Genomic DNA, 18,434 nt, shown 5'->3' with positions numbered 1-18,434 from the left:
TAACTCAAAACATTGACGTGGGTGGGTGATGTAATGAGAGAGAGAGTCAGACTATTCTATTGAGTCTTATAGACGACTAGATGTCTGATATTGGCTAAGCCTGGTTAGCAACGCCGGTGCCTGTTGGTCCGGTGGTTGTACGAGGCTCACCCCAGGACTGGGATGCTCTCTTGGTATTGTTGTTAGTACCCGTAAGCATAACAGCAATTGCGTTCCTTCCTCTTGAGATTCGGGACTGCGGCTTTCTCGCTTCCCCAGTGCTTGTAGTTGTCTCGTGGCTGTCGCCCAAAACGCCAGGCTACTTGCTTCCTCTGTGGTCTTATCTTGTTGGAAGACTACTCGGTTTCTCTGTATCCATAAGCTTGTGAGACAAATGCTACAGAATATCTCCCATATTCTCAACCAGATGGCCGTTGTCTCCTTCGCCGCATCTGGGAATTGAAGCCACAATTGCTTCTGGACGTGTTGTGATATCTGCGGTGCCTTGCGGTTAGCGCATTGCATCTGAAACCTTTCAATATACCCTGGTTGCCAGCATTCCCCTGTCCAATGCTGTAGGAGCTTGCTCCAGCAGGCTTGTGCGCACGGACACTCCCAGAAGATATGTTCTATTGTATCCTTTGTCCCCTTACATGCTTGTAGCTTTGGCCAACTGTTGTCTTGACGACGGCCTTCATGATACAAGTTAAGCTGCCGGACTGCTACACGATAACTCACCCATACCTGGTATTCAGTGAGTTGGTGTTTGTGGGACCATGCTTGCGTCGGCGTTTGCTACATTGCTGCCTTTTGCCACCTGCTCGCTGCTACTATTTCTTGGAGGCGCTGTACGTGCCCTCGTAGTTGGCCAGTGTCTCCTCTGAACTTCTTAAAGGGTTGCATTTTCAACACTGCCAGTACATGTTTGTTTGCGACGCTGGGTTTAACAGTCCATGGGAAACTGTGAATCCTTGGGTGCGCGAAGAAGGCTAAACAACCAGTCTCTCCTAATCGTTCTAGCTCTCTCTATTCCTCCTGTGGCTGGGTCTCCGCTGGACTTGATGTTACTGGTATCCATGTTATGCCATTGGGCATCTGCTCCAACGTGATTGTTGTTGTTTCGGCTTCTGTACCAGGAGGCCTCGATCCTCGTGCTCTTCCATCCTGCAAGATATACCAGATAAAGCCCTTCACGAGCGTGGGTGGATGCCGCAGTGTAAGTTTGTTCGTCACCTGTAGTACTGCCCCAACTGCGATCGATGGCGCACTAAGTAGGATAGCTAGACCCCACCTGCGCAGCTTTGCTTGTTGATATTTCGCTTCTCCCTCAACGGGAATTGAGAACTCGTAGGTAGTGTCAGTGGTACGTGTGATATGTAGTGCTTCCACCGTGCAACTTTGTATCCTGTCGAATTTCTTCCGACTCAGGGTGTTACCTCTTTTATCCAGAATCCACGGATTGGCATTCCAGTTGAAGGCTGGCCAGAATATGGCTTCATCGGTTGTCATCGCTCGCCACGGTGTTTCCAGCTTAATTGGTAACTCTATGATCCATCTCGTCGCTACCGTCCAACTTAATGATTCCGCTTCCAGTCTATCGATGTTCTTCTGGTACGCCAGGATGGAGTCCGCTGTGAGTTCCTCCGCGGGCTGCATCCAACTACTGATTAGTTGCTGTATGCGTTCACCTGGCCTCCCTGTGAGTGTGCTAGTCTCTCGTGCGGTCACTTGGGTAGGTGAGATTACTTCACCCCACTCTTCGCTCGTTCCCCTGAATACCCACTCCTTCCAGGCGTACCAGTAGGTGTCCTTCCGCTGTACTAGCCACAGAATCGCGCTGAGTTTTACATGCTATCGGGATCGATACCAGACCCAATCCCCCCGCTTGCTTCGGTGTAAATACAAGTCCCGGGTTGAGTTAATGACGACTTTTATCCGTTGCAGTACTATGTCTCCACAAGAATTGCTTTTGGATATTCCGGATCTGGGTTTCAGCCCATAGGGGCATCTCGAATGCTGCCGCTGTGAACAGCACGGACGGCATCATGATGACGTTCAAGATCAACACTCGATGAGCCACACTAGTCGCTAACTTGGTAGCTGTGGCTAGTCGTCGTTGAATGTTACGGATACGAGTTGCCCAGTTCACTTCTGTTAAAGCTCCAGTTCCTACTTGATAACCCAGGTACCGCACCGTGTCTCCATGCTTCAATACGGGTAGTCCGTTAAACTGGAGCATGTCCACCGCCTTGTTGAGGAAAATAAGTTGACTTTTTGCTGGTTGAACTTGCAGGCCAGACAATTTGCCAAATTGGTCCACGATATGCATTACTCGGGGAATCTGTTGAGCTTGTTGTAGGAAGACTGTAGAGTCATCTACGAAGGCTGAGAATAGGTGCCGCTGCCCCCCTGTTCCTGGTACTTCAATACCTTCTAATGCTGAATCTTGCTGTATGGCCAGTGCGAGCACCTCCGCTGCTATAATGAAAAGTAGAGGCGCTACTGGACAGCCTTGGCAAATACCTGACACTACCGATTGAGCCCGCGATAGCTCTCCATTTACCAAGAACCTCGCTGAGGTTCCGTCGTGAAGCCGTCGTAGCCAATTAACGAAGTTTGTCGAGAATCCAAATCTGAGCACCGCTAGAAAAAGAAATTCTCGAGAAACTGTGTTATAAGCCTTCCGAAAGTCCAGCAGGAGAATGACCTTGCTTAGCCGTGCTGCTAGATCCGGTTCGCTCTTCGCTGTGTCAATAATAGCCAACATCATCATGACCGTCTTCATCATTTGACGGCCGTGCACGAAACCTTGTTGGGAATCCCCAATAGGTTTCCCTAATACTGTTTGCATCCTGGCGGCTATGACTTTCATGAATACTTTGTATCCGGTCTGCAGCAAGGATATCGGTCGAAAGTCCATCGCGTCTGTTGAATCTCCTTTCTTTCGCAGCGGATGATGAGTCCTTCAAGGAATGAAGGAGGCGGCTCTGCACCTTTAAGCAATTCATTTCCTAGTGCTACTATTGCCGGTACAAGTACAGGTTGGGCGTCTTTGAAGAAGTCATTGTTCAACCCATCCGGTCCTGCTGCCTTGTGTCTGTTGAGAGCTGTGATTGCCGTCAGTACCTCCTCCTCGGTTATCTCTGCTGTCAGGAATGCATTTTGTTCTGGCGTCACTTGTCTCTCCGCTGGTATGTTCACAAAGGTATCAAACGCGCCTTCTAAATGCTCCATCGGAACTTGACTGTGCACATGGCCAAGAGTTGGTTTCCATTCTGACCCAAATTTGTCCGCTACAGTCATGGTGCGGTGAAACTGTTCTCCATGATTGTGCTGAATGTCGGTGATGGTTTTGATCTTTTTCCCAGTTGGATACTCGCTTGAAATTCCAGCGCAGTTGCTCAATTGTACGCTCTAACTTCTGTCCCAGCCTGATCTCATATTTTTCTTTGGCCTCTTCCTCTGTGACCCGCAAGAGCTCTCTCCTGGTGAGTAAATGCGCTCTGTTCTGAGCGTTTACGCGGTGTTTTGCTCGCTCTCTTCTTCTCCGCTCACTACGCTGCACTCTTTTGATACTGTGAACACATTCGTCCGCCGTACGATCCCAGGTTCTGCTCGTTACCTGTTTTCCAACGCCGCTTGCGATGAGGTCTTCCATAAGCTCCGCATGTACTCGCGCTGGCTGTGAGGACCGAATCGGATAGGTTACCTTCCTATTAGAGAGCTGTCTTTTTTCGGACTGCACTTCATTTCGTAAGTGTAAGCATACACACTGATGATCCGATGGCGCAGCTGGTTTCCGAACTTCCACCCAATGTACTCGATTAGTCCATGCGGTAGGAACATAGAAACGGTCTATCCGACTCGCACATTCTGCTCCCCAGTACGTGAAATACTCAGTTGGATCAATGTCCTCGTCATCTGCTGCTGCCTCTCCTTCTAGCGTCACAGCATCTTCCAAGTTAAGGTGACTTACCAAATCTCGTAATGCGGGCCTTTCCGGCTTAGCGCTTCGCTGACCGCCCAACCTATCCAACGGGGGACTCTGTACACTGTTGAAGCCAGTGCCTTGGGTGGGGGATGTTTTTGCCGGCGTAAAATTACGTCTGATTGCGTGCTGCTCTGGCTGCCCTCCGAGGATGGCGCATAAGCAGACGACGCTTCGTCCTCCACTTTTCCATCTCCTATACTATCTCGCATAGCGTCGTCCTTATGAGCTGGCTGAACCGTTGACTTCCATTGTTGCAACACCGCTCTGGCGATTTGGTACTTCTGGAGGAGCTGTCTGGTGGCGGAATTATGCTCGTTGGATAGGTTCGCTTGAACCAACATCTCCCTTTCGGCAAATGTTAGTTGTGATGCTGTATTCACTAGAAATGTTAACAATTCAGCATGTCTGTCCGGCGCTGCCTGCTGGAGTATTTCGTGAATTTCACATTTCAAGTCATGCGGGATCGATAGCCCCATGAGTCTGCGGCGGAGTTCATCGACGTCCCCCGCCCAGGTCGTCGGATCCCATGGGTCCTCCCTGTTATGCAGCTCGTTGTCAGTGGAAAGTGCTTGACTGTAGTCTCCTGCCATATCGACATCATCATCCCCTTCTAATGGGACTGCTCGTTTTTCAGGATCCTGCCATGACCGGTGTTGTTAGAGGTGCCGAGTGAATGAATGCTGAGTAGTGTCTGCCCCAGAAACGTAGAACAAGTGGTCTGCCGGGATTCATCAAGTTTAGCTTGGCGTATCCGTTGAAGACACTCATGGATCTGAAGCGGAATTTGTTGTCCCGTCTCGAATATTTTCCTTCCTCTGGTCATACTGCTCGGCCTGTATTCTGAGCAGTACCAGAGATTTTTGTCGTCTGTGTCAAATGCCACTACAAAGATGCGTCGGCGGAGAAAATTCGCCGCTATCGCCATCAACTCACTAGACCCCCAATTGTGCCTCGGCACAATGTCATGTATCTTTGATGGCGAGGCCGCATACTCTTGCAAATACCACCGAAATTGCTTGCTCGATTCCTTGGGATCCATACCGTCCCATCCTCTCCCCATATTAACTAATGTTGTAGTGCGGGTAAAGTGATCAAATTGCTCCATGCAGTTGAGTTGGCCAGCCCAACATATCCCTCGTTTGATCGCCGCTGTCATCTTCTCCATCACATGGGGTTTAGCGGCGAGGCTTTGGTCTGTGCTATCGTCATCGTCATGCAATTCCCTGACGCTGGAGTCGAGACTTCTTTCATTCCCAATTGCTTCTCCATCTGTTTGAACGTCGTGACATCCTTCAAGGATTGATCTGATACCGGCCATGGATGCACGTGACAGTCACCTAAGGCGTGAATGATACTTTCAATCACTCCACGCTGACGCTGTTTTAAAGCAATGAGTTGCGATGTGTCCGGCAACTTCGGTAGTTTTGTCTTCACTAGGTGCAGTTTGGCCTTTTCCGCTGCTGTGATGGCTGGTTTCCATTTTGTTTCTTGCTCACTACCGGATGAAAGCTCGACCACGTCCTGGACCGGTGGATTTTCCTCCGACTTACTCTCCGGTTCGGGCTCCTCGTCATCTGCATCATACAGTTCCGAGTAGTGTGTTGAGACTTTCACCCCCTTGCGCTGTAACGTGACTGGGTGTGCGTAGAGCGTTCTGCCCTTCGCCAAGGGCACTTGTATCCAGTGGTTCCCCGGTTGGCGTTCCGCTGGTGCACTTGCGCCTGAGAGGTTTGTCACGGGAGTCTCTGGGGGAGAGCTCCTAGCTTCTGGCCCTCCCTCCTGCTGTGTGCGACGTACTTCTAGTTTGGGCGGAGCTACTGGTGTAAGGGCTGCTTCTTTCTGGCGATATGCCTCCTCCTTGACCTTTAATCATTCTTGCATGCTTCGCTTCATATCCTCTCTGTTGGCAAACAATTTGGCCAGGCTGTCCAGACTCGCTACTTGCAAGTCGTCAGCCACTCGACTTCCTTCCCCTTTGAGCGCGTCTTCTGACAACTGACAGCGCGCCATGATGTGTCCGAGGTTTCCACAGCAAAAACATTGTAATTGTTTTAAGGCGTACAGATGCTTCAATATAAGAGTTCTGCCAAACAATATAATTCGCACGATTCCCCTAAGATATTCCGGGCATTCCGCTGATTTAATCCGCATCGTCCATGCTGTAGTCCGCATTGAATTTGGCGTGAACGAGTCCATATTCACCAGCTCAAAGGCCACGGCTAGGTGCTTGGTCAGGAATGCTGTGAGCCGGCCAATATCCGTGAACCTTGTCAAGTTGTGGATCTCCACTTCGTATTCCCTCTGTGCTGTTCTGCGAACCCCATCACTGTTCATCTGACGATCCCAGACTGATCCCGTATCCGGTCGGTGCATGTTCGTTAAGGAATACATGATGCCTCTGAATGGAACCTGCATACCTTGGAACTTGGCGGCTGTTGGTCGGTCGAAAAAGAAGATGTGAATGCTTCTTTTGATATCATTGTACGCTATCGTCTTGGCTAGATTGAGCATGTGTTGCAACTCGTGCACATTAACTCGAGCTTTGGCTGCATCTAGCAAGATGTCTTCCTTAATCAGCCGAGTCTGCTGCCGGCTCTGTCTCACTCTTGCTCTTCCCCTCAATTGTAGTACTAACTCGCCTTCCACTTGTTGCTGAATGGTGGTGTGAAGCCGAAGTCGCTCTTGAGAATCAAACACGCTGTTTAGGAAGTCTGGCATCCGCCTGCATGCTATGGTGCCCTCTGCTATGCCTATTATCACTTTTCACTCGTCTGCTGATGCCTCTCTTAGCTGACAATTTCCGTGATTGGCGTGAGCTTGTTCACATAGCGCATGTAGCTTGACGATTTCCGGTTTTGAGAAACACGCGGGGCTAAACATGAAGGAGTCGTAGTGACCGCCCTGTCCGCCTGTTGCTGGGCCCCTAGATGAGTTGGACCCCGCTGTTGATGTGCCTGTTTTCACCTTTTCCGCCCACTGATTGAGTGGGGGAGTTCGTGCCCACCGGGCCTGACTAATCCTGTTGTACATAATGTTCTTGAATGTCCAGCGGGTGTTTAGCAAGTCTTGGGTCACTGCCACGATGCATTTTTTTCCAGGTTGCAAATGTTCCATGGTCTACAACATTGAGCTCACGAAACAGGTTATAGAGCAATGCTCTCTCATCTCCTCGCAGTTTTGGGTATCTCTTCTTATTGGGCGGCACAATGTCTTCCTCGATACTGACTGTACGGTAAAGATCGCATAGAGTTCAGCAATAGAGGTGACCCACTCCTCTCTAGGTTGCTCTCCTGAGTTTGCCCTGATGATCGTCACCATCGCACTAAACATCTCTTCAGGCTCAACCGTGCTCACTTCTTCTAGGATGGGCAGGGTGTCTGCGGCTCCCTCCTGGGCCCCCAGCTCTGAATCTGCAACCTCATCACGTTGTGGCTCTTGTACCCCTTCCCTTTCGACGGGATATGCGTTCGATTGCTCTGAGGCTTCTCGGTTCACTTCTGTGATATTAGAGTGGCGACTTCGATTGTCCTCTGCCCCTGATCCGGATCGTGTTTCCGTCTGACTTCTAGTATTATCTCCTCCGTTATCTTCGGCCTCCGTCTCATTTGGCTCTAGATGTGCGATTGGGTTCCGGTTCACCGTCTGCACTTCCTCCCCAACGTGCTCGATCATGTCCTCATCCTCATCTTGCGACTGCTGCGTCTTTGGAACGATCGAGTCCTGCGACCATTGTGCCGGCGCCTCTTCATCTCCGACCCTTTGATCTTCTGATTTTTTTTCGATTTTTTCTTTTTCCTTTGCTGCTTGCCTCCCTTCTCCTCCTGCTTCGCCCGCTTCCGCCTTGCCTTTCGTTGCGCTCACTGCACCCGTCACTTGTTTATTGTGGGGAGCGTTGTTGTCTCGTCCCCGGTCGGGGGGAGGAGGCCTAGGCGGCTTCATCCTGTCTTCACAAGTACTTGTGACTTGAACCAGTCCTTCCGTAGATTATACTCTGCCTCGGGTAATTAGTGTACCCACTGCTTCGCAGATTGGAGAGTGGGTGATGTAATGGGGCGCGGTGTGTAGCGCAAACTTAAAGAGGGGAAAAACGATCAGACGATCTAGTTACAGTACAGCACCCCGTTTTCGCGGCCTTGGACCTTTGATAAACCTCTGGATGTGATGATCCTGAATGCAAAAGAACTATTTCTTATTAGCTCAAAATATGATTTATTTGCAAATCCGATATGGTCCACTTCCGCGAAAACGGGATGCAGTACTGTATTACATGTGTTTGACGTAGGAGCTTATTTGAAAAATAGGAATTCTTTGAAGGCGACGCTTCGCAATATACGACAATAATGACAGATATCAACCACGAAGACTGGGAGTATGACGAGCCACCGATGTTGGGAGAGGCCGGAGCTCCCGCTGAGGGCAATCAAGTGGAGCATGCAACAAAAGATCAAGACGCAAGTATCATGGACGAGATGGTGGTGATTGCTCAGCGAGCCAAGGAAGGCAAATGGAAGCAACAGGAACAACAACGCAACCGCAAAACTTTTGGCCAGGGACTAAAGAAGGGCTTCCTCAACACATCCATTACGACAACGAAAAGGAAAAAGGTGACACTAGAAAAGAGCACAACAACCCTGGAACCAGCTGGACAGCAGTCGGTGCGTGTCTTGAAGCGTTAATTTAGAAATTTCTGTTTAGTGACCACTAAAGAGGCTTTTTGCGGATCTATGCAGCGAGATGAACATCTGCTGATCGTAAGTCAAAGGAGAGAGGAACCTGCGACAGAAGACTCGTCTTTCGTCTTCCCGGAAGTGCAGGAGGCGATGAAAAGCATGAGCCAGCTCGATCCTAAAGGTTGGAAACATCCTGCTCACCATAGTTGCGTATAACGAAACTCTTATCGCTCACATTGTAGAGTGGATGAACGAGCGCTTCCTCGAGAAACTCGCGCACAACCCGAAACTTGCTCAGGGTAGGTAAACAATCTGCACCACCAGTACGTTTAACATATAGGCTGACCCGTTGATGCTGCTCGTGCCAGCACTGCAAAACCCATCGTTCTCGAAGGCAATTAGTGAGATACAGCAAGACCCTGCCGCCGCCATATTGAAGTACCAGAAAGATTCCGCCGTGTCCGCCATGCTGCGAGACTTCATAGAGTTCCTTGGAAACCATTTCGAAGAGGTGTGTTTGTTTTTGTACCCGAAAATATATTTTATCTGGTCGAGTGAAGGCTGACAGCGCACCGACGTGGGTGGCGTGCTTACGTAGCTTGGCGCTTCGGCGGAGGCTGCGTCTTCTCAAAAGAAACCCGCCCCACAACCACAACAAGACTCGCAACCTTTGGAAGGTCTCCGAATGAACAACAAACTGAAGTCGGGTGATCCAAATAGACCAGCGATAGTTGATCTAGACGAGACGCGACGCCAGGCCATTGCCGGGATGCGGCGTGCACCTGAAGAAGAAGAGCAAGTGCAGCATATCTTGAAGAATCCGGAGCTACTGGCGGCGCTTTCGGACGGGAATCTTATGCAGCGCCTTCAAGCCTGTAAAGATTTACCAGGAGGGCTGCAACGACTTGCGCATGACCCCATACTGGGGCCAAAGCTGCGGCTGCTAGTGCAGCACAACATGGTGCAATTCGCGTAAAAACGCACAAACCAAAGCAACTTTAGGTCTAAGCTAAAACCAGCTGTAATTGTAGCTGGAATGTCTCAACCAGCTTTGCGACGATCACTTATTTTATCTTTATTTTACTTAACAAAACGACTGTTCTACAGCTCTAGCTTATTTTCAAACAAGCTGGATTTGCCCCCCTTACACTTTTGATGTAGCAAACATAATTGTTCAAATTCAAATCTCGCGCCTGCTCAAAGTCAGTCTAAAATATATCAGCGATGACGGAGCGCGGCTCGGGGCTGCGCTCGGAGCAGCAGGCGGCGGAGCGCATGGCACGCGAGCTCATGGACATGAAGATTGAGACGGCGCATTTACGAGAGCGCTTGCGGCTGCGCGTGGGCGGAGATACGACAGCAGCGGAGCTGGAGGCCGAAGCCTTTGCGCTTCAAACAGCGCTGAGTGAGGCGCAGCAGACACTCAAAGCACGTGAGATGGACATGCAGGCACTAGATCTCAAGTATCAGAAGGTCATGCAAGGACTTATGCGACTGGATGAAGCCTGGAAGCTCAGTAAGGCGCAGACGAGGGAGGCGCAAGACGCGCAACAGGCGGCAGAGCAATTCGCTTCGGACGAGAAGGAACGAAATGACGAACTGCAGCGACAATTAGAGGCAGCCAAGCAGAGAGAAGTAACGCTGGCAAATAGGTTGGATACGCTCGTAGAGGAGAAGCAGCAGGTGCATAAGCAGAGAGATGAGAAAGAACATGAAGCGAAAGCCAGGGAAATGCAGGCCCACGAACTGAGGGCGCAGTTGGAAGCCACGCGGCACCATTTCGAGACACAAATGAAGCAGCAGGAAGGATCGACGCGAGATGATGTTTGGAAGCTACAGGATCAGCTACAGAAGGCAGAGGAGCAGGCTGCAGCACTGAGAGGAGAGGTCCATGCCAGACAGGAAGAGGCGGCCAAAGTGGAGACCGAGTTGAGAGATACGAAGGAGAAGGAGGCGACGACGAAGCAAAGACTTGTGCAGCTGATGGAGGGTCATGCCACGCTGCGTGTGCGCTTGGAATCGGCCAAGTTAATTGCAGTGGAGAGCACGCAGAGGGCGATTCAGGCCGAGGCGGAGAACGAAAGCTTGAGGATGAAGCTTGAGGAACTTGAAGGCGTGTTGGCGGAGAAAGAGCAGGCCGTACCAGCGCTGGAGGAGGAATTGATGCGGCAGCAGAAGAGAATGGCGGAGGAGCTGGCTAAGAAGAAACAGGCAGTGGAGGAAATGGAAAAGAGGTTGACGGACGAGTCCCAGAAAATGTTGCAAGCGCAAGAGGAGACATGGAGCTGTCGGGAAAAGTTTTTACAGGAAGAAGCTGAAAACTACAAGAAGGAACTGGCGCGTATGGAGGCATTCCACGTCGAACTGGCGCAGTTGCTGCAAGTCCAAGAGGGAAATAAGGAAACAGCAGCCGAACAATCGGAAAGCGTCGAGCCGACCATGCTCAAGGCGCTGATAGTACAGGAGACCAACAAGCGCGACGTCCTCACAACGACATTAGGGCAACTGAAGCTGAAGCTTGGAGCCACCAAGCGACTGCTAACGTCACAGAAGCAACTGGAGGCGGAGAATACGAAACTTCGCGCTGAGTACGAGAAAGCAAAGCTGGCGATGGAGAGAATGGCAACACGCAAAGCCAAGAGTCTTGTCTCTGTAACGTCTGTACCAGTAGTTCACAGTCGTTCGTCAGAGGGAGGTGCTGGTAGGGAGAATCGACTTGTTAAACGGACAGAAACGCCGATCATCAAGCGACAATTGGAAGAGGGCGAAGCTGAAACAATCGACGTGAGGAGCACACCGCGTAAGGCACAACGCACCAAACATGTATATGTAGCGTCGCGGTATCTTAGCAAATGACACAATAAACGAAGGACTTTGGTTTACTACAGTACACGCGTAGCTCTTCATAAATCTTTTCAAAGCACGATAACGTTCAGCTCGTCGTCACAAAGCTGCTGTCAGTGGCTAATTACTTTCTGGACAAGCGCTTCAAGATCACAGCTCATGCTTCTCCGTTGGGAACGGCTCTCCTTCTTGCTGATGCTGGTGCAGTGACCAGCCAGGGACGCTCTTTGGGTCCTTTACTCGCAGTCGAATGCTCTCAAAGCACTGAAAAGCTTCAGATGGCTGGATCTCGCCGTCCACGATAACTGCAGAGGAAGTTTCCTTCGCACCGAGATAGCACGGGACGAATTCGTTCACTTGGCCAAAAGTGACAAGCACGCCGCCATTGCTGATTTGCTGTGGGAAACGCTTAGGGCAAGATTGAGCCTGCTGTTGCTGTACACCTCCCCAGTAAGGAGCCCAGGCCACCGATCCGCCTTCTTCCAGGTTCTGGCCGTCAATTGCCACCTACAGTACATAGTTCACATCACTGTACCAGTTAGAAAAGCCCACAATACTACAAGCGCAATCAGTACTTACAAAGATGCTCTCGTTGACAAAGGCGAAGGTAGGATCAAGCGAGAAGATCTCAACCGCCGCACGTTGCTGCATCTTCACCTCCGTCATCACATTAAACGCCACGTAACTCGCAGCAGTCAGCAGTACCAACGTCTTGACCCACACGCGATGGAAGCAAGTCAGAGTCGTTAGGGCCCCTACAGCCAGCACAGCCAGTTCGCGTAGTACAGGCGCGTCTAAACTCTTCACGAGCGTCCAAATATCCTCGTCCAGTCGTCTCAACGGAGCGTCGGGGTTGGATGCAGCAGATAGCGCTTCAATGGCCTCCTTCACGAGATCCTTACCGCCTTGCAGCAATCTCTCTCCACACTGCACAGGCGGCTCTAGTTCCAATTCTTTCCAGTTCAGTACATCGCTCGCTGTCAGTGGCTCCACAGTGCAGGAGACGCCATACAGCGCCATACCCGCGATTGCCAGCGTTAACACATTCAACAGCGCCTTGGACAGAGAACCAGCAAGTCTCGGACTCTGCAAAGGCCACAGTTGCTGGTCGCAACGAGGCAGTGAGACATACAACAGCAAAGGAGCCACGCTCACGACTGCGAGAGTCCAGATCACATTGTGCAACATGCCGCCACCGGCCACCCACCGCTGGGTGAAGCTCCACTCGAGAAGCTGCTGGGGTCTCTCTAGCCAATCATCGTCGTTGTCTTCCGACTCATCCGAGTCGGATTGCCACCCATCCTCGCTATCAGCATCCTCCGCCTCCGAGTTTTCCTCCTCCAGTTCATCCCATCCACGCTGCGTCGAATCGGCCGCCAGCATGGCGTCGATCTGCTCGTCCTTGGTTTGGATGTACGCGTCGTTCCACTTGTCGTCGATGAAGACTGGCTGCTTGGACGCCTTGGAGCGCGACCGCGTTAGCATCTTGTGGGACTTTTGTCGGGGCCTGTCCGGATGGAGATTTGACCGTTTGAAATTGTCACGACCTAGCGATATAAATAGCAGCTTACAAAATGCAAGTGTAAGGGTATCGAAATGATCAAAGCAAGTATCGAATGTAGCCATTTAGGTGGTCGTAACACATCACCGGAAGAAGCTGCGCAGGTCATCGAGGTTGAGTCGCTCGCTGCGTCGCTCATCATGGGCCTTGGCTACCACGAGCACGTGTTTGGCCAGTTTTTCCTTCCGCTGTTGCAGCTGCAAGATCATATCTTCCACTGTGTTGTTCACCACGTAGCGCTTCACTATCACATCTTGTGTCTGACCCAGACGATGCACACGATCAACAGCCTGCTCCTCCACGCCAGGATTCCACCACGGATCCAGTAGAATCACCACTGACGCACACGTGAGATTGAGACCCACACCGCCAGCTTTCAGACTGATAACCAGAACCTCCACGTCCGGGTCTTTGGCGAATTTGGTCAACACTCGCTCTCGTGCCTCCTGGTTTAGTCCACCGTTGAACGAGCAGTGGGAAAACCCATGACGCGTCAGAAGCTGCGAGACCATGCCAAGCATCGACGTCCACTGTGAAAAGACCACAACTTTGCGCTTCTGGTCGGGCGAATCGGCGTTCTCGTTCTCCAGTTTGATGGCTTGTACATCACGCAAAAGCTGCTGAAGTTTAGTAGACTCAAGGCCCGTACCGTCGTCGTCGTCAGAAGGCGTAATGATGGTTTTTGTGTCGGCTGAGCTGCTGGCTTCACCCTGTGCTTTTGGGGGCGGCAACTTGAACACTTTCGCCGTATCCACCACAGTTCGACACACGGGACAGCCGTTGTCGGGGTCGTTTCCGAGGCTGTCGCGTAGACATTGGTCGCACAAGACGTGGGCGCACGGGGTCAGTACAGCATTCTGGGGCGGGTCCAAGCAGATCGGGCACTCTTGAGAGTCCAAGCCGTCTTCCACTTGTGCGATCACACTCTGGATATATGACGCTGTCAAGCCTCCTGTCGATGCGCCCTCTTGGTCATCCGAGCCGTTTTCTATGAGCTGTGCGCGGTTGCTGCTAGCCTGCATGTCCGTTTGCAACTGTGCTGCAATTCGCTGGTAATAAGCTTCCGAGCTCTCGTTTTGCTGAGGCTGGAAAGCCGACTTAACCGATGTCGATGCGCCTGGCGTCAGTGCTTGTTCGAAATCTTTGCCCAGAGCGAGCAACGGATGGTCGCAAGCTTGACGAAGACGCAGCAAAAGCGCGAAAATGGCGACATAACTTGTCGTTGCTGCCCCGCTAGCAACAAAACCGTTGAACTCTGCTCTGCTTTTGTCGAATACGGCCTGGTAGAAGGCTCGCTCGTCAGGAGAGAACTCGAGCTTTACCAGGTCAATGTGCTTCGGTGGGAGTTTGACGATCATATTGCCTCGTTTGTCCCGCGAGTGCTTTGTCCGGCGCAGTAAAACTGGTGTTAGAATTGCCTTTAGACGGCCAAGCGCGTTCACGTCGTCGCCGTCTTCATACGGCTTCGTAATCACCCTCTTCCACCATGCAACGCGAGACCAAGGCTGGTATTGGAGGAAGCACAGAAGCGAAAACATATCGTCCAGCGTATTCTGAATGGGAGTTCCAGTGAGACACCAGCGATGCGTTGCCATCAACCCAGAGCACGACTTGAAATAACCCGTTGACCTGTTCTTGATGCTATGAGCTTCGTCAAGAATTACGCGGTTCCATTCGGTCGTCGTGAGGAGGCCGTTCTTCCCAAACTCGGCTGATAGGACTCCATATGTGGTGAGCACGAGGTCACTCCTGTTCAAAGCTCCTGGTTTGAGACCAGTTCCAAGGTCACGATCTTCGCCGTAGTATACATGAACTCTCAGAGTGTCCGAAAGAAAGCGTTCTTGTGCTTCATTCTTCCACTGGTGTAGCAAGCTTAAAGGACAAACCACCAAAGTCTTGCCTGCCGCTTTTCGCATCCCTCGACCAGGTAAGTCATCGCTTTCCGTGACAGCTTTCTCTTCGCCGACGTGTTTTTGGTAGGCAACAAGCGATAACATCATCATTGTTTTACCCATTCCCATATCGTCTGCAAGAATTCCACCAAGACAAGGGGCTGAAGGCTCCGGGCGAGTCAAAGACGCACTTTTCTCGAATGGGTTGACGTAGTACGAGCTCTTAGAGTGGAAGTGACGCTCCTCCCACATCTAAATCAACAGCAGTGTGGTTAGCAATCACATACAGTGTTAAAAACAGCCAAAGAGAAACTTACAGGGTCGTTGCTTTCTTGCTCACTGACGCCGTTCCTCGACTGGTTCTCTCGCCACAGCATCCACCTGAGAGCTTGTTTCTGATGATCTCGTAGCTCGATAGCATTCAGGTACTGCACAAGATGCTCCGATGAATCGGTACCCGCCCCGTCTGCAGCATCACCAAGCTCATTTGCTCCAATGCACTCAGAGAACAGCGTGTCGAGGTCCTCTGGGTTCACCTGTGACGATGGATCCTCCGCGTCGGAGCTTGAGCGTGATGCTAATGCATCCAGCGAGGGCGTTTCAGCTCCATTCATCATCTGCAGCAGATTATAGAGCCGATCCGAGAGGTGAAAGTTGGCGTCGCCTTCGTTAAACACCTCGAAAGCCTTGACACTGACGTAGACAAACACAATTACCTGCAAAATACACACAAATGAGGATATTGCACAAACTCTAGGACCTAGCGCATATCGCTGCGCTTACGTCAAACGACGCAAACATATGAGCTGACACGGGCGGCGTCTCGCACACTCCTCCGAGTCTCACGAGTCTGCTCTTCAGTAGTGGATGCAGCAAAGTCTCCATTTTCCTCTCTAGGCGACCAATCTGCGACTGCTGCAACGTCGTGACCCTCACAATTCCGGAAGCCGCGGAACCGGTCGATAGTCCTGGTCTCAGTCTCTTTTTACCAGCATTCTCTGCACAAAGCAGTAGTTCGTCTCCCACTTGGACTTTCACGCCCTGGCGGTTGACTGACGCCTCCACTGTGGTCTTACCCAGCACTTTGAAGCTCTCGCCATCTGCATCAACGTTCTCCAGTTTCTGTAGAGTCCTCTCCAGCCTCCGTTTGGTCTCGTCGTCCTCCTGGGTTGCGTCACCTGTGTCTGCCAAGCGCTCAAAGTACTCGGAGGCCGCTCCGGGGACACTGAAGCAGTTGCGCTGCAGCATTGCCATCATTTCATGGTCCATAAGATCAATACCCAGTTCTCTAAGCTGCTGCAGCTTCTTCTGGACGCGCTGCTGTTCCTTCTCCGCAGAACTGCCCACACTGAAGAGCAGCGACGATTGAGATTGCGATGGCGTCTTCACCTTCTTAGCGCTGTGGCCAGACGCCGGTGGCGTTAGTGGCCGCGCGTTAAGGCACATTGCACATTGACCGATGGACTCTTCATTCTCAAACGTGCAAAGCGAACAGCTCCAGGCCATTTTTCGTATTGCCGCCACAGGGTAACCATTTCTGTAACCATTTTTTTGTAACCATTTTTGTACCTCGGCTACGCCGTTTTTGTTGGTCCAGAAGCTCGAATATGCTGGTTGCTAGTCGCCGAGTGTATCGCTGCTCGCGTGCTGTCGCCGTTGTTCGCTTTGAGAGCAGCAGTAGTCATGCGCAGACGAAAAAGGTGAAGGTGCACAGCTCAAATTTGCCCAGCGACGGACCGAGTCTGGGAGACTTCCTGCGCGAATCGCAGACTAACGAGCACCAGCGAACAGCTGAGGCGGCGAGTGAGCCCAGCGAGATGAACTTTCCAGTAGCACCAACCACCGTGCGATCCCTGGAGGAGTTAGAGGAGGAGAATCAGACAATGTGCCGCCGCTCCTTCTTCATCGAGACGTATGGCTGCCAGCCGACTCGGAGATCGTTCGTGCCATTCTGCTGGAAAGTGGCTACACCTCGGCGCCCGCAGCTGATGCCGCTGATGTAGTTCTGCTCAATACCTGCGCCGTCCGCGATAATGCAGAAGCAAAAATATGGAACCGGCTCGAGTCGCTCCGACAAGTCAAGGCCAAGCTGCTGCGTTTACAGCACAAGAAGGTACAGACTGTCGGTGTTTTGGGCTGCATGGCCGAACGACTCAAGAAGAAGCTGCTTGACTCAGACAAGATGGTGGACCTCGTCGTAGGACCTGACGCCTATCGTGACATTCCTAATCTGCTGCGCGTCGTGCTCGGCAGTGGAGAGGCCGCCGTCAATGTGCAGCTCTCGCTGGACGAGACGTACGCAGACATCGCACCTGTGCGCGCAGACCCACACAGTCCTTCAGCCTTCGTGTCAATTATGCGTGGCTGTAACAACATGTGCTCGTATTGCATTGTGCCATTCACACGGGGTCGCGAACGTAGTCGCGTTATGAACTCGATTGTTGACGAGGTGCGTGCTCTGAGCGACCAGGGCGTCAAGGAAGTCGTACTACTCGGTCAGAACGTCAACTCGTATCATGACAAGAAGTCAGAGGGCGCTGCGGAGAAGGGCCGCGGCTACGTTTCGTCTACCGGCTTCAGCAACATGTTCCGCTCACGTGACGCACCTGGCTTCCGCTTCGCTGATCTGCTGGATAAAGTTTCGCGCGTTGATCCAGAGATGCGTCTGCGATTTACGTCGCCACACCCAAAAGATTTCCCGAACGAAGTGCTGGATCTCGTGAACGAACGTCCAAACATTTGTAAGCAGATCCACATGCCCGCTCAAAGTGGAAGCACCACAATGCTGGAACGAATGCGTCGTGGCTACTCACGTGAGGCCTACCTGGCGCTCGTGGACAACATGCGAGCTCGTATTCCGGGTGTGGCTATTTCTTCGGATTTTATTGCTGGTTTCTGTGGCGAGACGGAGGAAGAACATGCCGACACGATCTCGTTGATGCGCCAGGTGTGCTACGATCAGGCGTTCATGTTCGCGTATTCCGTTCGTGCCCGTACTCACGCAGCACACCGCATGGAAGATGACGTTACTCAAGAAGAAAAGCTTCGTCGTCTGCGAGAGGTGATTGACACTTTCAGCGAGGTAGTGACGCGCAAGAATCACATCGAGGACTCTGACCGCCTACACATTGTGCTCGTTCAGGGTCCGAGCCGTCGCTCGACGGATGACGACCCGAAGCTTACAGGTCTCACGGACACTAGCAAGCGTTGCGTGTTCTTCAATCAGAAGATGCCGGGTTCGCTGCGCGCCTTCACGAAACAGGCAGGCGAGGTGGCTTCCGAGTTTCTGCCTCTGCCCAGCGTTGCATCCGAGAGCGTTCATGCTGCTCCGGGCGACTACGTCCTGGTGCGCATTCGTGAGGCGGGACGCCACACCCTACATGCTACTCCAGTGGCTCGCACCACTCTACAGGAAGTCGCAGAGATCGTACCTGCAGGACTGCTCGGTGCCCGACCGCACTCACTGGACGCACTTGAGCTATAGGCATATGACACTA

General features: G+C 51.8%; 5 protein-coding genes across 5 annotated transcripts; 2 read left to right on the top strand and 3 right to left on the bottom strand.

Annotated features, from left to right (window-relative positions):
- Window positions 1–1,005: 1,005 nt before the first annotated feature.
- On the bottom strand, window positions 1,006–1,488 carry PITG_08664 (uncharacterized protein; the record flags this gene model as incomplete). Its single annotated transcript, XM_002902704.1, has 1 exon — window positions 1,006–1,488. The coding sequence occupies one exon, from the start codon at window positions 1,486–1,488 to the stop codon at window positions 1,006–1,008; it is 483 nt and encodes a 160-aa protein (XP_002902750.1).
- A 6,822-nt stretch (window positions 1,489–8,310) lies between these two features.
- PITG_08663 (plectin-like protein) lies at window positions 8,311–11,345 on the top strand (the record flags this gene model as incomplete). The annotated part of the gene is made up of 7 exons (XM_002902703.1): window positions 8,311–8,625; window positions 8,701–8,821; window positions 8,883–8,939; window positions 9,009–9,151; window positions 9,239–9,515; window positions 9,863–11,228; window positions 11,330–11,345. The coding sequence occupies 7 exons, from the start codon at window positions 8,311–8,313 to the stop codon at window positions 11,343–11,345; spliced, it is 2,295 nt and encodes a 764-aa protein (XP_002902749.1).
- A 289-nt stretch (window positions 11,346–11,634) lies between these two features.
- Window positions 11,635–12,969, bottom strand: PITG_22858 (uncharacterized protein; the record flags this gene model as incomplete). Its single annotated transcript, XM_002902702.1, has 2 exons — window positions 11,635–11,991; window positions 12,064–12,969. 2 exons carry the CDS (start codon window positions 12,967–12,969, stop codon window positions 11,635–11,637), a joined length of 1,263 nt encoding a protein of 420 aa, XP_002902748.1.
- Window positions 12,970–13,128: 159 nt separating this feature from the next.
- Window positions 13,129–16,443, bottom strand: PITG_22857 (DNA repair protein RAD5, SWI/SNF-related matrix-associated actin-dependent regulator of chromatin, putative; the record flags this gene model as incomplete). The annotated part of the gene is made up of 4 exons (XM_002902701.1): window positions 13,129–14,940; window positions 15,013–15,189; window positions 15,255–15,653; window positions 15,721–16,443. 4 exons carry the CDS (start codon window positions 16,441–16,443, stop codon window positions 13,129–13,131), a joined length of 3,111 nt encoding a protein of 1,036 aa, XP_002902747.1.
- Window positions 16,444–16,544: 101 nt separating this feature from the next.
- Window positions 16,545–18,421, top strand: PITG_08661 (CDK5 regulatory subunit-associated protein 1; the record flags this gene model as incomplete). The annotated part of the gene is made up of 2 exons (XM_002902700.1): window positions 16,545–16,781; window positions 16,874–18,421. The coding sequence occupies 2 exons, from the start codon at window positions 16,545–16,547 to the stop codon at window positions 18,419–18,421; spliced, it is 1,785 nt and encodes a 594-aa protein (XP_002902746.1).
- Between the last annotated feature and the right edge of the window lie 13 nt (window positions 18,422–18,434).

Source organism: Phytophthora infestans, genomic scaffold (assembly GCF_000142945.1).
Source record: "Phytophthora infestans T30-4 supercont1.16 genomic scaffold, whole genome shotgun sequence".
In the NCBI taxonomy this organism is placed as follows: domain Eukaryota; phylum Oomycota; class Peronosporomycetes; order Peronosporales; family Peronosporaceae; genus Phytophthora; species Phytophthora infestans.
The sequence above is the reverse complement of the archived record's forward strand: the minus strand, read 5'-3'. Positions and strand labels throughout refer to the sequence as shown.